The following is a 19,771-nucleotide window of genomic DNA, read 5'->3' as shown; positions in this document are numbered from 1 at the left end:
ATCACACAAAGTTCAATTCCCAGGGAAGAGAGGTGGATCACATGGATCTCTTAAATACCAAGTCTTTCCTTAGACAGAATATCCCTTCTATAGTAATTTAATAGCACAATTAAATACTACTATTATACCCTCAAATATTGAAAGAAAAATAGGACAAGAAAGAACACAAGAGATTTAACGAGGTTCGGTAAATTATACCTACGTCCTCGGGCACTAACACCAGATGATAACTTTACTATCTCCAAAATATTACAAACAAATAGAATTCCTTAAGAATTCTCAAATGGGAGAAGAGAGAAAACTAAGAGAGAAAGATTGGTTGGGATGGTTGAAATGAGAAATGGTTAGGCCTATTTATAGTTGAGGTTCAGGGACTAACTTGCAAATGGCCTAAAAAATTAGGGACCAAAATTGCAATTATACCATTCAACTTTAAACTCAACTTGCCAACCACTTTTTACTTTCTTCTTTCGGTGCCAATTGCACCTCCCACCATTTTTGACTTTTCAACAATCTCCACATTGAAGATTTGATTAGGATAATCACATCTTCACACACTTCCTTCAACTCCCCAAATTGATAAAGCTATCTTTTGTAGTGCCTCCAAATGCGCTCTCGAGCGCCATACACCTAAAGGTGCTCAAATTCTCAGGATGTTAATCAAGTTCAAACAATGATTAAACTTGATTGTTGTTACCACCTTGGTCATCATATCTGCGGGATTATCTGCTGTCGGAATCTTCTGAAGTAGAATTTTTCCTTTTTCAAAGACTTCCCGCACAAAGTGATATCTTACGTCGATATGCTTGGTTCTTGAATGATAGACTTGATTTTTCGCTAAATGAATAGCACTCTGACTGTCACAATATAGACTAATGTGACTTTGAACAACTCCCAAGTCTTTCAATAATCCATTAAGCCAAATAGCCTCCTTAACAGCTTCTGTAACTGCCATATATTCTGCCTCTGTAGTAGACACAGCTACTGTAGACTGTAAGGTAGACTTCCAACTCACTGGGGCTTTCGCAAGAGTAAACAGATACCCCGTAGTTGAACGACGTTTATCTAAATCACCAGCAAAGTCGGAATCAACATATCCAACTACAAACTGACCAAGTGCTTCATCCTGTTCAAAAATTAAACCAACATCTACGGTTTTTCGAAGATACCGTAGAATCCATTTCACAGCTTGCCAATGTCCTTTTCCAGGATCATGCATATACCTGCTCACAACTCCAACAGCTTGTGAAATGTCAGGCCTCGTACACACCATCGCATACATCAAACTCCCAACTGCATTAGCATATGGGACTTTCGCCATATATTCTCTTTCATCTTCAGTCTTCGGAGATAATTGAGCACTAAGTTTCAAATGAGAAGCAAGTGGGGTACTTACATGTTTTGTGTTTTCATTTACACCAAAACATTGTAATACCTTTTTCAGATATTGCTTCTGATTTAAACAGAGCTTGCCTCTCGGTCTATCTCTACTTATCTCCATGCCGAGAATCTTCTTGGCCTCACCTAGATCTTTCATCTCGAACTCTTGATTCAACTGAGCCTTCAGCTTATCTATCTCATTTTGGCTCTTCGAAGCGATTAACATATCATCAACATACAAGAGTAGATAAATGAAAGATCCGTCATGCAGCTTCTGCAAATATACACAATTGTCATATTTGCTTCTTGTGTACTTCTGCCTTCTCATAAAGCTATCAAATCGCTTGTACCACTGCCTCGGGGATTGCTTCAATCCATATAGCGATTTGTTAAGCTTACAAACCCAATTTCTACCACCAGCATCTGTGTATCCTTCTGGCTGAGTCATATAGATCTCCTCTTCTAACTCACCATGCAAGAAAGCCGTCTTAACATCAAGTTGAGCTAGCTCCAAATTCAACTGTGCTACCAAGGCCAACAAAATTCTAATGGAGGAATGCTTCACAACAGGGGAAAATACATCATTGTAGTCAATTCCCTCCTTCTGAGCGTAGCCTTTAGCTACCAATCTTGCCTTGTAGCGAATATCCTTCTTGCTAGGAGATCCATCTTTCTTTGCGAATACCCACTTGCATCCGATTGCCCTTTTACCTTTCGGTAATTGCGCCAACTCCCAAGTATTGTTCTTCCGGAGAGACTGCATTTCTTCATCCATGGCGCTTTTCCATTTATCACTTTCTAAGCTTTGCATTGCTTCTTGATAAGTGATAGGAATATCATCAACAACGGGAAGGGCGTAGGCCACCATATCAGTAAATCGAGCAGGTTTACGAATTTCTCTCCGTGGCCTTGCAACTGCAACTGGTTCTGGTGTACTTAGTGGTTCTTGGGTCAGAACCTCTTCAACCTCTAATTCCTCCATTGTGGCTGGAGAATTAGACTTATTAACTGGGCAAATCCCCATCTGCTCAAACTCCACCTGTTTTGGAGTACACTCCACCTGCTGTGGAGTATTGCTCGTCTGAATATCTTTATCTGCTACCTTTTTCAATGTGGCAGATTCATCAAAGGTAACATCTCTGCTACAGATCATTTTCTTTGTGCTTAAGCACCAAAGACGAAATCCTTTCACTCCAGAAGTTATTCCCATAAAGAGAGCTTTCTTTGCCCTCGGATCTAACTTTGACTCCTTCACATGGTAATATGCAGTGGTTCCAAACACATGTAAGGAATCATAATCTGTAGCTGGTTTTCCAGACCATACCTCCATAGGAGTTTTTCTTTCTAATGCAGATGATGGCAAATGATTAACAAGATGGCCAGCGTATGTCACAGCCTCAGCCCAAAATTGCTTGCCCAACCCAGCATTGGACAACATACATCGAACTTTCTCTAGCAATGTTCGATTCATACACTCTGCCACTCCATTCTGCTGTGGTGTATCCCTAACTGTGAAGTGTCGAACAATACCATACTCTTGGCACACATCGAAGAACGGATCACTTTTATATTCCCCTCCATTGTCCGTCCTAAGCCGCTTAATTTTCTTGCCAGTCTGGTTTTCGATCATAGTTTTCCATTTAAGAAAAACTCCAAGCACTTCATCTTTAGTTTTCATGGTATACACCCAAACTCTTCTGGAAAAGTCATCAACAAAAGTAACAAAGTAGTGTTTTCCTCCCAACGAAGGTGTTTGGAAGGCCCCCACACATCTGAGTGAATATATTCCAAAATACCTTTTGTATTATGGATAGCAGTGCCGAATTTCACTCTCTTTTGCTTTCCCAGAACACAGTGCTCACAAAATTTTAATTTGCAAGCCTTTGCACCTTTCAACAATCCTTGCTTTGCCAGAATTTGCAAGGATTTTTCGCTGGCATGTCCCAACTTCATATGCCACAACTGCATTGAGTCCAAGTCTTTGTTACCGGAAGCTGCAGCGACTGCTCCAATAACTGTACTACCTTGGTAGTAATACAAGTTATTTTTCCTGATGCCCTTCAATATCACAAGTGCGCCAGATGTCACTTTCAAAACCCCATCTCTCATAGTAACAACTGAACCATTGGATTCCAAGGCTCCCAATGAGATGAGATTTTTCTTCAAACTGGGCACGTACCGAACATCAGTCAGAACTCTGGTTGATCCATCTTGATTCTTTAATTGGATTGAACCTATCCCAACAGTTTTACAGGCATTGTCATTGCCCATATAAACAACTCCTCCATTTAGTTCTACTAAATCAGAGAACCACTCCCGGTTAGGGGACATATGATAGGTACAACCCGAATCCAATATCCACTCATCTGAATGGAACGACGATAATGATGCAACCAGTGATAGTTCAGAGTCACTAGTATCATGCTTAGCAACACAAGCATCTACAGCAGCTTTTCCCTTATTCTTCAGCTTTGGACAATTTTTCTTCCAGTGGCCTTTCTCATGACAAAAAGCACATTCATCTTTCCCGAGTCTGGACTTTGACTTTGATCTCCCCTTTTGAGTTTTCTTCTGAGTGTATGAACGACCTCGGACTACTAAAGCTTCTGTATCTCTGATTGAGTTTTTCTGTTTGTCCTTCTTTCTCTGTTCATAACTGTATAAGGCCGCACAGACTTCGCTCAGAGATATATCACTCCTGCCATGAAGTAGAGTAGTTTCTAGGAACTCAAACTCCTCAGGAAGTGATCCCAACAACATCAAAGCCAAATCTTCATCTTTGAATGTCTCATCCATATTCAGCAAATCAGTGACTAACTGATTAAATTTGGTGATGTGATCATTCATTGTGGTACTTGGGACGTATGTGAAGCGAAACAGTCTTTTCTTCAAGTGGAGCTTATTTTGACTGTTTTTCTTCAAAAATTTTCTTCAAGTGCCACCCACAACTTATTTGCAGAAGTCTCCTTTGAAAAATCATACCTCTGCTCTCGAGAAAGGCATGATCGAATTGTGCCACATGCCAACCGATTGATCGCCTTCCAATCTTTCTCCTGTACATCATCTGGTTTCTCTTCATCAATGGCAATGTCTAGACCCTGCTGAAAAAGGGCATCTAGAACCTCACTTTGCCACATACCAAAATGGCTCGTGCCATCAAAGATCTCCACGGCCAATCTTGCATTTGCAATTGTCGGTCTTGTCCACATGGACGATGTTGAAGCTCCTACACCGACCGTTTTCTCCATAATCTTTCAATATACCTAAGGAAATCTTTTCTGATGTGGAAGATCAGTTCAAACTGCAACCACAAAGCATACTACGATTAACCTTCGGCTCTTGATACCACTTGTTGTTCCAATAGGGTCAGAAGCGTGTAAATTATTGTACTAAAAAATCACACAAAGTTCAATTCCCAGGGAAGAGAGGTGGATCACATGGATCTCTTAAATACCAAGTCTTTCCTTAGACAGAATATCCCTTCTATAGTAATTTAATAGCACAATTAAATACTACTATTATACCCTCAAATATTGAAAGAAAAATAAGACAAGAAAGAACACAAGAGATTTAACGAGGTTCGGTAAATTATACCTACGTCCTCGGGCACTAACACCAGATGATAACTTTACTATCTCCAAAGTATTACAAACAAATAGAATTCCTTAAGAATTCTCAAATGGGAGAAGAGAGAAAACTAAGAGAGAAAGATTGGTTGGGATGAATTGAAATGAGAAATGAGAAGGCCTATTTATAGTTGAGGTTTAAGGACCAAACAATAAATAGCCCATTATCTCAAGGACCAAAAAAAAATTATCCCATGCCACTTTTTCAAAGTCAACTTTAGGGTGCTAAACTTGCACCACTTTGTATTGTTTGCCATTAATGTTGTCTCCCATTAATGTTAACACGAACCTGCAGCGAGCAAGAGAAAATGATTGAAGGGTTGCGACAAGGATATCATGATGAGATCGATAAGAAGAAATCAGGTGAAAAGAATGAAGGCAAGGTGAAAAAACTGCAAATGGAGCAAATAAGGTTAACTGGAGTAGAATTATCATTGAGAAGGGAATTGGAGTCGTGTAGGCTGGAAGTTGATTCTCTGCGACATGAGAATATCGATTTATGGAATAGCTTGAATGGTACCACAAATGACATTGGTGGTTTAACTTTCAAGCTCGACAAGGAAATCCAAAATCGCATATGCTGCTTGCAGGATCAAGGACTCTCAATGCTTAATGAAAGCACCCACTTATCTTCCAAGTTAATTGAGTTCATCAAAGGAAAAGCCAGTCACAATCAGCTTCGAGTAACTCAACAAGGTTTAGATGGCCAATTTCTTATTGAATCCGATATGAAAGTATGGGGCTTTAAACGTCGAATTCAAAACCTAGCAAGAAATCTGGAGACCAACTTTGGTGCACGAAAAATCCAGTTCAGTAGCCTCAAACTCTCACCTGACATCCATGAATCCTGTGTTGAAAAGTCAAAAATGGTGGGAGGTGCAATTGGCACCGAAAGAAGAAAGTAAAAAGTGGTTGGCAAGTTGAGTTTAAAGTTGAATGGTATAATTGCAATTTTGGTCCCTAATTTTTTAGGCCATTTGCAAGTTAGTCCCTGAACCTCAACTATAAATAGGCCTAACCATTTCTCATTTCAACCATCCCAACCAATCTTTCTCTCTTAGTTTTCTCTCTTCTCCCATTTGAGAATTCTTAAGGAATTCTATTTGTTTGTAATATTTGGAGATAGTAAAGTTATCATCTGGTGTTAGTGCCCGAGGACGTAGGTATAATTTACCGAACCTCGTTAAATCTCTTGTGTTCTTTCTTGTCCTATTTTTCTTTCAATATTTGAGGGTATAATAGTAGTATTTAATTGTGCTATTAAATTACTATAGAAGGGATATTCTGTCTAAGGAAAGACTTGGTATTTAAGAGATCCATGTGATCCACCTCTCTTCCCTGGGAATTGAACTTTGTGTGATTTTTTAGTACAATAATTTACACGCTTCCGACCCTATTGGAACAACAATGGTATCAAGAGCCGAAGGTTAATCGTAGTATGCTCTGTGGTTGCAGTTTAAACTGATCTTCTACATCAGAAAAGATTTCCTTAGGTATATTGAAAGATTATGGAGAAAACGGTCGGTGTAGGAGCTTCAACATCGTCCATGTGGACAAGACCGACAATTGCAAATGCAAGATTGCCGTGGAGATCTTTGATGGCACGGGCCATTTTGGTATGTGGCAAAGTGAGGTTCTAGATGCCCTTTTTCAGCAGGGTCTAGACATTGCCATTGATGAAGAGAAACCAGATGATGTACAGGAGAAAGATTGGAAGGCGATCAATCGGTTGGCATGTGGCACAATTCGATCATGCCTTTCTCGAGAGCAGAGGTATGCTTTTTCAAAGGAGACTTCTGCAAATAAGTTGTGGGTGGCACTTGAAGAAAATTTTTGAAGAAAAACAGTCAAAATAAGCTCCACTTGAAGAAAAGACTGTTTCGCTTCACATACGTCCCAAGTACCACAATGAATGATCACATCACCAAATTTAATCAGTTAGTCACTGATTTGCTGAATATGGATGAGACATTCAAAGATGAAGATTTGGCTTTGATGCTGTTGGGGTCACTTCCTGAGGAGTTTGAGTTCCTAGAAACTACTCTACTTCATGGCAGGAGTGATATATCTCTGAGCGAAGTCTGTGCGGCCTTATACAGTTATGAACAGAGAAAGAAGGACAAACAGAAAAACTCAATCAGAGATACAGAAGCTTTAGTAGTCCGAGGTCGTTCATACACTCGGAAGAAAACTCAAAAGGGGAGATCAAAGTCAAAGTCCAGACTCGGGAAAGATGAATGTGCTTTTTGTCATGAGAAAGGCCACTGGAAGAAAAATTGTCCAAAGCTGAAGAATAAGGGAAAAGCTGCTGTAGATGCTTGTGTTGCTAAGCATGATACTAGTGACTCTGAACTATCACTGGTTGCATCATCATCGTCGTTCCATTCAGATGAGTGGATATTGGATTCGGGTTGTACCTATCATATGTCCCCTAACCGGGAGTGGTTCTCTGATTTAGTAGAACTAAATGGAGGAGTTGTTTATATGGGCAATGACAATGCCTGTAAAACTGTTGGGATAGGTTCAATCCAATTAAAGAATCAAGATGGATCAACCAGAGTTCTGACTGATGTTCGGTACGTGCCCAGTTTGAAGAAAAATCTCATCTCATTGGGAGCCTTGGAATCCAATGGTTCAGTTGTTACTATGAGAGATGGGTTTTGAAAGTGACATCTGGCGCACTTGTGATATTGAAGGGCATCAGAAAAATAACTTGTATTACTACCAAGGTAGTACAGTTATTGGAGCAGTCGCTGCAGCTTCCGGTAACAAAGACTTGGACTCAATGCAGTTGTGGCATATGAAGTTGGGACATGCCAGCGAAAAATCCTTGCAAATTCTGGCAAAGCAAGGATTGTTGAAAGGTGCAAAGGCTTGCAAATTAAAATTTTGTGAGCACTGTGTTCTGGGAAAGCAAAAGAGAGTGAAATTCGGACTGCTATCCATAATACAAAAGGTATTTTGGAATATTTCACTCAGATGTGTGGAGGCCTTCCAAACACCTTCGTTGGGAGAAAACACTACTTTGTTACTTTTGTTGATGACTTTTCCAGAAGAGTTTGGGTGTATACCATGAAACTAAGATGAAGTGCTTGGAGTTTTTCTTAAATGGAAAACTATGATCGAAAACCAGACTGGCAAGAAAATCAAGCGGCTTAGGACGGACAATGGAGGGGAATATAAAAGTGATTCGTTCTTCGATGTGTGCCAAGAGTATGGTATTGTTCGACACTTCACAGTTAGGGATACACCACAGCAGAATGGATTGGCAGAGCGTATGAATCGAACATTGCTGGAGAAAGTTCGATGTATGTTGTCCAATGCTGGGTTGGGCAAGCAATTTTGGGTTGAGGCTGTGACATACGCTGGCCATCTTGTTAATCATTTGCCATCATCTGCATTAGAAAGAAAAACTCCTATGGAGGTATGGTCTGGAAAACCGGCTACAGATTATGATTCCTTACATGTGTTTGGATCCACTGCATATTACCATGTGAAGGAGTCAAAGTTAGATCCGAGGGAAAGAAAGCTCTCTTTATGGGAATCACTTCTGGAGTGAAGGGATTTCGTCTTTGGTGCTTAAGCACAAAGAAAATGATCTGTAGCAGAGATGTTACCTTTGATGAATCTGCCACATTGAAAAAGGTAGCAGATAAAGATATTCAGACGAGCAATACTCCACAGCAGGTGGAGTGTACTCCAAAACAGGTGGAGTTTGAGCAGATGGGGATTTGCCCAGTTAATAAGTCTAATTCTCCAGCCACAATGGAGGAATTAGAGGTTGAAGAGGTTCTGACCCAAGAACCACTAAGTACACCAGAACCAGTTGCAGTTGCAAGGCCACGGAGAGAAATTCGTAAACCTGCTCGATTTACTGATATGGTGGCCTACGCCCTTCCCGTTGTTGATGATATTCCTATCACTTATCAAGAAGCAATGCAAAGCTTAGAAAGTGATAAATGGAAAAGCGCCATGGATGAAGAAATGCAGTCTCTCCGGAAGAAAATACTTGGGAGTTGGCGCAATTACCGAAAGGTAAAAGGGCAATCGGATGCAAGTGGGTATTCGCAAAGAAAGATGGATCTCCTAGCAAGAAGGATATTCGCTACAAGGCAAGATTGGTAGCTAAAGGCTACGCTCAGAAGGAGGGAATTGACTACAATGATGTATTTTCCCCTGTTGTGAAGCATTCCTCCATTAGAATTTTGTTGGCCTTGGTAGCACAGTTGAATTTGGAGCTAGCTCAACTTGATGTTAAGACGGCTTTCTTGCATGGTGAGTTAGAAGAGGAGATCTATATGACTCAGCCCGAAGGATACACAGATGCTGGTGGTAGAAATTGGGTTTGTAAGCTGAACAAATCGCTATATGGATTGAAGCAATCCCCGAGGCAGTGGTACAAGCGATTTGATAGCTTTATGAGAAGGCAGAAGTACACAAGAAGCAAATATGACAATTGTGTATATTTGCAGAAGCTGCATGACGGATCTTTCATTTATCTACTCTTGTATGTTGATGATATGTTAATCGCTTCGAAGAGCCAAAATGAGATAGATAAGCTGAAGGCTCAGTTGAATCAAGAGTTCGAGATGAAAGATCTAGGTGAGGCCAAGAAGATTCTCGGCATGGAGATAAGTAGAGATAGACCGAGAGGCAAGCTCTGTTTAAATCAGAAGCAATATCTGAAAAAGGTATTACAATGTTTTGGTGTAAATGAAAACACAAAACATGTAAGTACCCCACTTGCTTCTCATTTGAAACTTAGTGCTCAATTATCTCCGAAGACTGAAGATGAAAGAGAATATATGGCGAAAGTCCCATATGCTAATGCAGTTGGGAGTTTGATGTATGCGATGGTGTGTACGAGGCCTGACATTTCACAAGCTGTTGGAGTTGTGAGCAGGTATATGCATGATCCTGGAAAAGGACATTGGCAAGCTGTGAAATGGATTCTACGGTATCTTCGAAAAACCGTAGATGTTGGTTTAATTTTTGAACAGGATGAAGCACTTGGTCAGTTTGTAGTTGGATATGTTGATTCCGACTTTGCTGGTGATTTAGATAAACGTCGTTCAACTACGGGGTATCTGTTTACTCTTGCGAAAGCCCCAGTGAGTTGGAAGTCTACCTTACAGTCTACAGTAGCTGTGTCTACTACAGAGGCAGAATATATGGCAGTTACAGAAGCTGTTAAGGAGGCTATTTGGCTTAATGGATTATTGAAAGACTTGGAGTTGTTCAAAGTCACATTAGTCTATATTGTGACAGTCAGAGTGCTATTCATTTAGCGAAAAATCAAGTCTATCATTCAAGAACCAAGCATATCGACGTAAGATATCACTTTGTGCGGGAAGTCTTTGAAAAAGGAAAAATTCTACTTCAGAAGATTCCGACAGCAGATAATCCCGCAGATATGATGACCAAGGTGGTAACAACAATCAAGTTTAATCATTGTTTGAACTTGATTAACATCCTGAGAATTTGAGCACCTTTAGGTGTATGGCGCTCGAGAGCGCATTTGGAGGCACTACAAAAGATAGCTTTATCAATTTGGGGAGTTGAAGGAAGTGTGTGAAGATGTGATTATCCTAATCAAATCTTCAAGGTGGAGATTGTTGAAAGTCAAAAATGGGAGGTGCAATGGCACCGAAAGAAAAAAAGTGGTGGCAAGTTGATTAAAGTTGAATGGATAATTGCAATTTTGGTCCCTAATTTTTAGGCCATTTGCAAGTTAGTCCCTGAACCTCAACTATAAATAGGCCTAACCATTTCTCATTTCAACCATCCCAACCAATCTTTCTCTCTTAGTTTTCTCTCTTCTCCCATTTGAGAATTCTTAAGGAATTCTATTTGTTTGTAATATTTGGAGATAGTAAAGTTATCATCTGGTGTTAGTGCCCGAGGACGTAGGTATAATTTACCGAACCTCGTTAAAACTCTTGTGTTCTTTCTTGTCCTATTTTTCTTTCAATATTTGAGGGTATAATAGTAGTATTTAATTGTGCTATTAAATTACTATAGAAGGGATATTCTGTCTAAGGAAAGACTTGGTATTTAAGAGATCCATGTGATCCACCTCTCTTCCCTGGGAATTGAACTTTGTGTGATTTTTAGTACAATAATTTACACGCTTCTGACCCTATTGGAACAACATCCTGATGTCCCAACCAAACTCAACAAGCGATCTTCCGAGGTATATGTTATTGAAATCTACCATTGAAGCTAGTATCTATGTTTCTCAGACTCAAGTGTGAGTGTCTAACACAAGCATGTAGAAAATAGAAGCTTTCTCATGTTTGGGGTCATATCCCTGTTCTTAGATCCGAATTATTTTTGATCTTGATATTCAAGCAAAAAAGTGTCAGAGCAACATAGGCTGATGTACATTAAAATCTTTCTTTTTTCTTTATTAGTTTTATTCACTGTTTTGTTACACTTTACACTTTTTAGGAGCTTACAAGGACTGAAATTAAACAGAAAGGTTGCTAACAAGTTTATTGAGGAAAAGCTATATTCAAAAGAGCTTGAAGTAGAACAGTTGCAGGCTGAGGTTTCAGCAGCTGTGAGAGGAAATGATATCCTTAGATGTGAAGTTCAAAACGCAATGGACAACATTTCATGCCTCACCCACAGATTGAAGGATCTCGGACTGCAGGTAAACTTCTAAAGTAACCAGCCTTTTCTAAAGTACCCATGTCTGATATTTTATATTGTACATATGTGGATGTTTAAAAAAATATGATACTTCAAGTATTAGAAAAACTTGAGAAAAACTAAGTATATCCGCATTGGGCACATACATGTATCCTGCACTCACCCCGAATTATAAATATGTTATCCAGACTCTTCATTTTTTGTTAAGTATCTCTGCTTTATATTTATTTGCGACACATATTTGGATGTGTATGAAAGTATGATACTTCAAATACTAAAAGAACTTGAAAAAAATTGAGTATATCCATGTCAGATACATACCTGTATCTGACAGAAAGTATTTTCTTATTTTGCATGTGAATAGCAGGAATAAACAAGCAACAACCTACCGAAATAGGTTTGCTTTGGGTGTTATATGTGTTATATGGGGTAAGGGAGAGGATGACAAATTGTTTACACCTATGTTACTTATATTTTTTATTTTTCTTAACATGTCTATGTCTAATGCACATGTTATACATGTTTTTGGATATGGGTATGAGATATGATCCTCCAAATATATCAAAAACCTTAGGAAAAAAAATGAGCATACTTGTGTGAGTCTGTGAGACATACTCGTATTTTGATACATCCAAATTTAATTCATATATATATGTATATGTACATACAAATTCAATGGAAACCACATGTCTGTTAGGGTTGATATGAGTGCACCCTTGCAGTTACTTGATGTTTATGCTGCATTTTAATCTTTATGTTTCTGATACTCCGAAGTTTGAACATATATTTTACTTAAGTTTATTTATTTATTTATCTTTTATGAAAAGGGAGGAGTTGTAAAAACTGAGATTTGAATCTCAAACTTGTTGAATGTCACCTCGTTAGGATAGTTGTATGAATAGAACTAAACCCTAAGTTCTGTCAGTAACTTATTTGTTGTTACCATGCATTACTTCTCACAAAAAGATTATGTTGCTCCAACTCTTCGTTTTTCTTAAAGTATTTGTTTCTGTCACTCGTGTTCGACGCATAGTAAGACATATCTATGTTACCTTTACCTAAAATTCATTTCCAAATCCAAGTAATATAGCAAGATGACAGCCTTGTAAAAACTTGTAGACATGGTTAACTAATCTTTTCAATTCCTTAATAACATTTCAATGGTAACAGATGCTAAAGAAAGATGAGAACGAAATCTGTATTTGGAATGACTTACAAGAATCAAACATGTCAGGGTTTGAACCCCAAACCCGCTTAATGCCACCGAACCAACCGAGTTAAACCTTGAGCTCTATTAGCCACATGTTGATTCCTTAACTACATTTTGATGTTAACAGATGCTAAAGAAATACGAGATCGAAAGCCGTCTTCGGACTGACATTCAAGAATCACGAAAGAACTAGCCATCTTGAGAGGGGTATTGCCAATGGTTTCTCAGAGAGAGATTTGACGTGGGAAGAGGTGAAGCAATATGCTGAGAAGAACATGGTTTTGAACTCCGAAATTAATGCATTGAAGAAGAAGATTGAAGGTTTAGATGACGATATATTATTAAAGGAAGGCCAAATTACAATCTTGAAAGACACGTTGAACAACAACAACAAAAGCATTGATCTTCTTGGCAGTGTTGATTCTATATCTGAATTCCTTCTACAATGACCATTGGCTGAGAGGTCAGTTTCGATAATCATACAATATGTTACTTGATTTCACATGAGTGTCAGCTACGAGTATATTTGATATATACATATATGTATGTATATGTTGGATAAAAATATTTCAACCAAAAAGAAGATTCCTATTCTTATACTCTTTTATGTGTTTTTAAGGAGATTTTTTCCAGTTTTGGAGTGTGGGGAACTCCATGATTTTTTTAAAAAAATTTGTAATCATCTTTGTGCACAAATGTAGAAGTAATTCTTTGATTCAAGCAATAAAATTTGGTGCTTTTATTTATTTATTCATTTTGAATTTTTTGGTATTCTTAATTACTAGTGTTTCAGCATGAATATAAAATAATCATATATTTAATTATAAACTCATAAAATATAAAATGAAATCAGTGTTTAATGAAAGTTTCTATATTGGGAATAGTGAGTTAAAAAATTATGATAGGTTTATTTATTTTAAATATCAATTAAGAATTTATTTATAAAATTTTAAAAAAATTATTACCAATGTATTGAATAATTATTTTTGAATAAATCAGTAAAAGATTAATTCCAAAGATTATTGCTTGATTTGGTTTTAGATTAAAAAAATATCATTAAATAAAAAATATTTGTTTAATTATTTAATACTTATTTAAAACTATTTTTAAAAATATTTTAATAAGTTAAACTGATTAAACCAATTAAGTAAAAAAATTAAACCTTAACCAATTTACTCCATCTTTCTTTAACCTTACTCTAAAGGGGAAGTTTTATTTTGCTAAAAATAGATAAAGCTAAATGAGTAAAAGTTGCCTAAAATATTGGTTTGTTTAAAGGCTCGAACCTAAAAAGTCAAAGTCAAAACCTTCAACCAATAAATTAGAAGAATAAAAAGCTGAAAAAAAATTATATATAAATTAAATAAATTAAGTTTCCGATCGTTCCAAAAATCTCAAGATTTGTTTTCATAAAAAAGAAAAAAAAATTTCATTTCTTGTTTTCTTTCTCAAATCTCTCTCCAAATCTACCTTTCAAACTTTCTTACAACCTTTTCAATTCTCTTTTGTTTTTGTCTTTGTTTTTGTTTGTTGGCTCAACCTCCTTAAAACAAATTTCCCCCTTTTTTTTGTTTATTTAATCTTTCGAATTAAAGGTCTTTGGGTGTGTTCCTAAACAGGGCTTGTAACCTGGAAAGATTATAAGAAATTCTTCATTGTTTTGTAAGGTATGTAAGAAGAAAATCTCTGCTTCATCTTTTTTTTTAATTGATACTTATGTTTTGTTTCAGTTCTTTATTTTTGTTTGATGTTTTTAAGGTGATGGGTTTTTGTCTGAAACTTCATGGTTTTCTTCATTTTTTGCAGTTTCTAGAGATTCCCGTAATTTTGATTCTATTTTATTCCCTTTTTATTGTATGTAGAGAGGTGAAGTTCAAGTATTTAAATCTAATAGTTATCGAAATTGATTATCTGAAAAATAAATATTTTGTAGTTTTTATTTAAATCCATAATTTTTTGTCCATTTTAAATCTCTTGAAGATTGGAAATGTGGAGTTTTTAATTAGGTTTCAAGTTCATGTCTTTTATTTGATGTCTTTAAGGGATAGATATTAACACATATTTATATCCAACATTCACATGTGAGTTCGCATAAACCCGGATTAGGGACTTAGATAATGTTTATTGCAACTGTGAAATTTAATATTATCTGAATTTATCTATATATGTTTGATTTCTAAAACTTTGCTTTTTGGAAATTTAGTTGAATTGGAGCTGGCCCTGAATCCTTCTCTTCTTCCAGGAATCTGTTTTCTCTGGACCAATCCGTAGATCAAACTCGGATTAGTGACTTAGACGATGTTTATTGCCTGCCTAAGGGTTAAAGACCGAATCATAGTAAGAAGCGTCGATAGCACCTATACTGCGCGGTAAATAAGGAGGAGAGAGCATCTCATTCCTCGAAGATAAGATCCGACTAAGCTTGACGTAGAACATTTGTCAGACTCCTTTTAAAATCCGCATATTCGGTATGAATATGTAAGTCATGGTATCAACAACATTAAGGCGAATCGTATCGCCCTGCTGGAAGCCTTCAGTCGAGGGTGAAAATTCTAGTAGTGGTGGGGTTGGTAATGGTAGGGTTGATGGATTGTTGTGGTACGAAGACTCAGGAGAACACGTTGCGGGCGAGTTTTCGATGGCGGTAATTCAAGCAAACAATCTATTGGAAGATCACAGCCAACTCGAATCCGGTCCAATCAGCTCGTTTAAATCGGGTCCCCATGGGACACTTGTTGGAATCTATGATGGTCATGGAGGTCCGGAAACCGCTAGGTTTATAAACAACACCTTTTTGGCCATATCAAGAGTATGCAATTCTTCTCCTCTTGCTGAATCATATTGGAATTTATTATTTCTTGTTTAGCAAGTGGTTTATTGGTTTATTTTCATTAGTTGAATCCGGAAACTTCGTATTTTTTAGTTATAAGATATTTAGAGGTGTATCATGTACCTTACATGACTAATGAGGATAAAGTATGCATGCTTGAGTGAGGCCAGAAACCCGGAACTTCACAAGTAACAAGCATTTATATGTTTATTTCCTTCAAAAATTGTAGAAGCAATTTTCGGAAGAAACGAAGAGAGTTCAGTTCTTGTACAGATTCAGGAACTTAGAACTTAGATATTGGAACTATATGTTCCTTAACTGCAAAGTTCTTACGAGTTTCGAAAGTCGTCATCAATATCTCATGGTTCAATGATTTACAGGCGATGACAAATGTCAATTCGGACTTATTCAGATCCTCGTTTCCTGCCTCCCTTAAAACATCGTAGTTTTTTCCTCCCCGAGCTTTAGTTGCTGATTTTTAATAGCTAAGGATATGTTTACTGACTTGACAGCTTTTAATGGTGCAGAGTTTACAACGAGAATCACGGAATGTCAGCCGATGTAATCAACAAAGCGTTTTTAGCTACCGAAGAAGATTTTCTTAATCTTGTCAGGGAGCAGTTCGAAACTAAGCCACAAATCGCTTCTGTTGGTTCATGTTGTTTGTAGGAATAATTTGTAGTGGATTGCTTTACATTGCAAATGCCGGAGATTCTCGAGTCGTTTTAGGAAGACTGGAGAAAGCCTTTAAAGAGGTCAAGCAGTTCAGTTGTCATCCGAGCACAATGCAAGCTTCGAGTCAGTGCGGGAGGAGTTGCATCGTTACATCCTATGATCCGCAGATTGTGGTCCTCAGGCACAAAGTATGGCGTGTGAAGGGTATAATACAGGTATTTTTCGTGGCTTCGGGATATTATTTTCTTAGTAAACTTCATATTGCTGTACAAATTCCAGCTTTCGTATAAAGGCATACGACCTATCGCAATCCCAAGCCTATCTAATTCCTTACCATCCAAGAAACAACCTTGAAACTTTTTATTTGTTAATTATTTATTGTATATTTGATACAGATTTTATTGGAATTTGAAATTGTTGGATGAGAACTTGTATGCATTGAATTGTGCTGCCGTGAGAACTAGTTTAAGCTTTGATTGATAATTGCCGTAAAAACTTATTTTGGATGTAGATGGATTTTAGAGACATGTTGTGGATTTCTACAGAGTTCGAAATAGCATAGTGATCTATACAACAGTATGTGCAATTGATTGTTCCATTGACCAACTTTTTTTATGTGATAGATTTCTAGGTCCATTGGTGATGCATATCTAAAGAAGCCAGAATTCAACAGAGAGCCTCTATTACCAAGTTTAGAGTTCCAAATTCGTTCGAGAAGCCGATCCTACAAGCTGAGCCAGCAATATCAGTACAGAAACTGCGTCCTGAAGATCAGTTTCTTATATTCGCATCGGATGGTCTATGGGAACACCTTAGCAATCAGGAGGCTGTTAACATTGTAACACATTCCACGCAATGTAAGTTTTCTTTTTGTGATTTTCTTTTCGGGTGTTTGTGTCGGATATGAATTTGTGTCATGCACAGTATGTTTAAATTGTCATGTTCTTTTTTTTTTAATGTATTTTTAGGTTTTTGGAGGGTCAGGGACATACCCTCAATCTAATGTGCGGATAGGCATCAGACATGAGTGCTAGACATTGATGCTTCACGAAAATGAAAAATCAGAGCAATATAGATTAAATCTTTCTATGCATATAATGCGTTACAACTGAGAACAACTTTCATGCTATCAAAACTAGCCAACCCTTCCTGGGTTCCTTTTGCTTAGTTCCCAATACGTGATAAATGAAGGAAAGGTGATCAGTTTGGGATGGCAGTGGGTTGGATCAGATTGAAATCTGATGGGTTTGAGCATTTTTCCAACTATAATGGTTGAGTAGTGTTGTCTTCCTTAAATGTCAACTATGAGTTTATGTCATGCAACCCGGAAAATGGTTTCTTGTCCTTCTTATACTTGATTTTTAAAAGTTTTTGTTTTTGTTTGTTTTCCACCACGACATGAGTTATATACTGAGTTTGTAAAGAACTGATCTTTATATTGATGATCAAGTTGCCTATGGATAAACTTATACGAGACATCCATGCAGGGTATCGCAAGGAGACTCATAAAAGCTGCTCTTCGTGAAGCTGCAAGAAGAGAGAAATGCGATACTCAGACTTGAAAAGATTGACCGTGGGGTGCGGAGACATTTTCACGACGATATAACGGTCATCGTTTTGTTTCTGGATTTCCATCTGATAAGCAACAGCTCGACGTGTAGACCCCTGGTTTCGATCCGAGGCGGTGCTGGAGTCTCGGGAAATAGCAAATACTAGCCACCGAAACAGGTCGTAGACCTCTCTATCGTTTTTACTCAAACCATTCCTCTCATTTTGTATTAAGAAGATATCCATAAAGATTTGATAGAATTATTTAGGGAATGCATTTAGAGAATCCATTCAAGTTATAAATCTTGGGGACTTTGACGTATCATTAATGAAAAAGTATAAAATTCATTTAATATCTGTGGTATTTTTCATTTTTTGAATTTATTCACTTTTTGCCCCTAATTCTCTTTTCATTTCTTGAACATCCGTATTTTTGCTATTCAAGGATATTTTATTAGTTATCATTCGGACTATCCCATTTGGTTGGGAGAATGGTTTCCCTTATCCGTTCAATGGTAAACTATTCTTGTTTGATGAATGTAATACTCTGAAATGGAGTACCATTATTTTCCTATTACTGTCTTCTCGTAATAGCTATCAAATAATGGTTATTTCATGCAACATTGAATAACAAAAAAAAAATTAATTTTCAGATTAGTCCTTTAAAATTTAAATTTAGAAAATATAAAAATAAAATATTTGAAATATTTTAATATATTTAATATAATTTAAAATAAATATTTAATTTCAAAATATAATTAAAATAAAATTCTAAATATTTAATATAATTAATATAAAATGATTATATTAAAAATATTATTAAATATATATATTTTTATTAAATTATATTTAGTGAATAATTATATTAAAATACAATTAAATTATTTATCATTATTTTAAATTTATTTTTAATAATAATCTTATTAAAATTTAATAACAATAATCTTTACTACAAAATTTCTGTTAAGGATATTTTGTTCATTTTAATTTTTTCTTTGTGTTATTACAACATCTTCCATTCAATCAAACACTAAAATATTATAGAGTTCTATTCTATTCCATTCAACTAAATAGTTGAATTATTGATTTCAAATAGTAATAGCAAACCAAATGTAGTGTAATATTATTGCTAAATCAACATTTTTATTTTAAATTAATAAAAATATATCAATATTAATATGAAATTATATTTCATTTTAAGTGATTGTCTTTTCTAAATATTAATTGGTTTTTGAATTAAATCAAATTTAAGCAAAAGTTTTGAATTATATTATTGGTCCCATCAAATCTAATCGATTTTTTTAATAAAATTTGTATAATGATTTATTTGGTCTTTCAATTTATAAATAAAAAAAGTCAATTTAGTTCTTTATTTAATTATTTTTAGTCATTTTTAATAGTTAAACTTGTGTTTTTGTCAAACCATTCTTAAATGATAAATAGATTTTTTTTACTTTGCTGATGTGGCATATATTTGGATTACCACATAGACTACATGTCAGTATTTAATTAATTTTTTAAATTTTAAAAAATTCAAAAAATCTAAATTTTTAAAAAAATTAAATAATTAAAATTATAAAAATGTATAAAAATATTTTTTAAATATTTTTTTTAATTTAAAAATAATTATATATTGACATGTTATTCACATGCAATCTACGTACATGTCACATCAATAAAGTTAACAAATGTTAAATTTTTCATTCAATGGCTAAAGAGGTGAAATTTTAAAATGGAGAGTTAAAATGACTTCTTTTTAAACTGGAGGGTCAAAAAGGGCATTATACCTAAATTTTTCTGTTTATCTAATTAAATAATCAATTATAAAAAATTCAATTTTATTTATTA

At 36.1% G+C, this 19,771-nt stretch overlaps 1 protein-coding gene and 1 pseudogene across 1 annotated transcript; both read left to right on the top strand.

Moving 5' to 3' along the window:
* The first annotated feature begins 5,314 nt into the window (after positions 1-5,314).
* Positions 5,315-13,319, top strand: LOC121230553 (uncharacterized). Its single transcript, XM_041115460.1, has 4 exons — positions 5,315-5,865; positions 11,457-11,661; positions 12,831-12,895; positions 13,007-13,319. Exons 1-4 carry the CDS (start codon positions 5,315-5,317, stop codon positions 13,317-13,319), a joined length of 1,134 nt encoding a protein of 377 aa, XP_040971394.1.
* A 982-nt stretch (positions 13,320-14,301) lies between these two features.
* Positions 14,302-18,169, top strand: LOC121230757 (probable protein phosphatase 2C 38; annotated as a pseudogene).
* The last annotated feature ends 1,602 nt before the right edge of the window (positions 18,170-19,771 follow it).

The sequence above is a fragment of the Gossypium hirsutum genome, chromosome A06, assembly GCF_007990345.1.
Source record: "Gossypium hirsutum isolate 1008001.06 chromosome A06, Gossypium_hirsutum_v2.1, whole genome shotgun sequence".
NCBI lineage: Eukaryota > Viridiplantae > Streptophyta > Magnoliopsida > Malvales > Malvaceae > Gossypium > Gossypium hirsutum.
The sequence above is the reverse complement of the archived record's forward strand: the minus strand, read 5'-3'. Positions and strand labels throughout refer to the sequence as shown.

What these genes read in the sequence shown, in the direction of transcription:
- LOC121230553 (XM_041115460.1), top strand. Translation starts at nt 5,315, where the DNA reads ATGATTGAAGGGTTGCGACAAGGATATCATGATGAGATCGATAAGAAG. An exon ending in CATGAATCCTGTGTTGAAAA is followed by an intron (nt 5,866 to 11,456) that starts GTCAAAAATGGT and finishes TACACTTTTTAG; the next exon opens with GAGCTTACAAGGACTGAAAT. An exon ending in TGAAGGATCTCGGACTGCAG is followed by an intron (nt 11,662 to 12,830) that starts GTAAACTTCTAA and finishes CAATGGTAACAG; the next exon opens with ATGCTAAAGAAAGATGAGAA.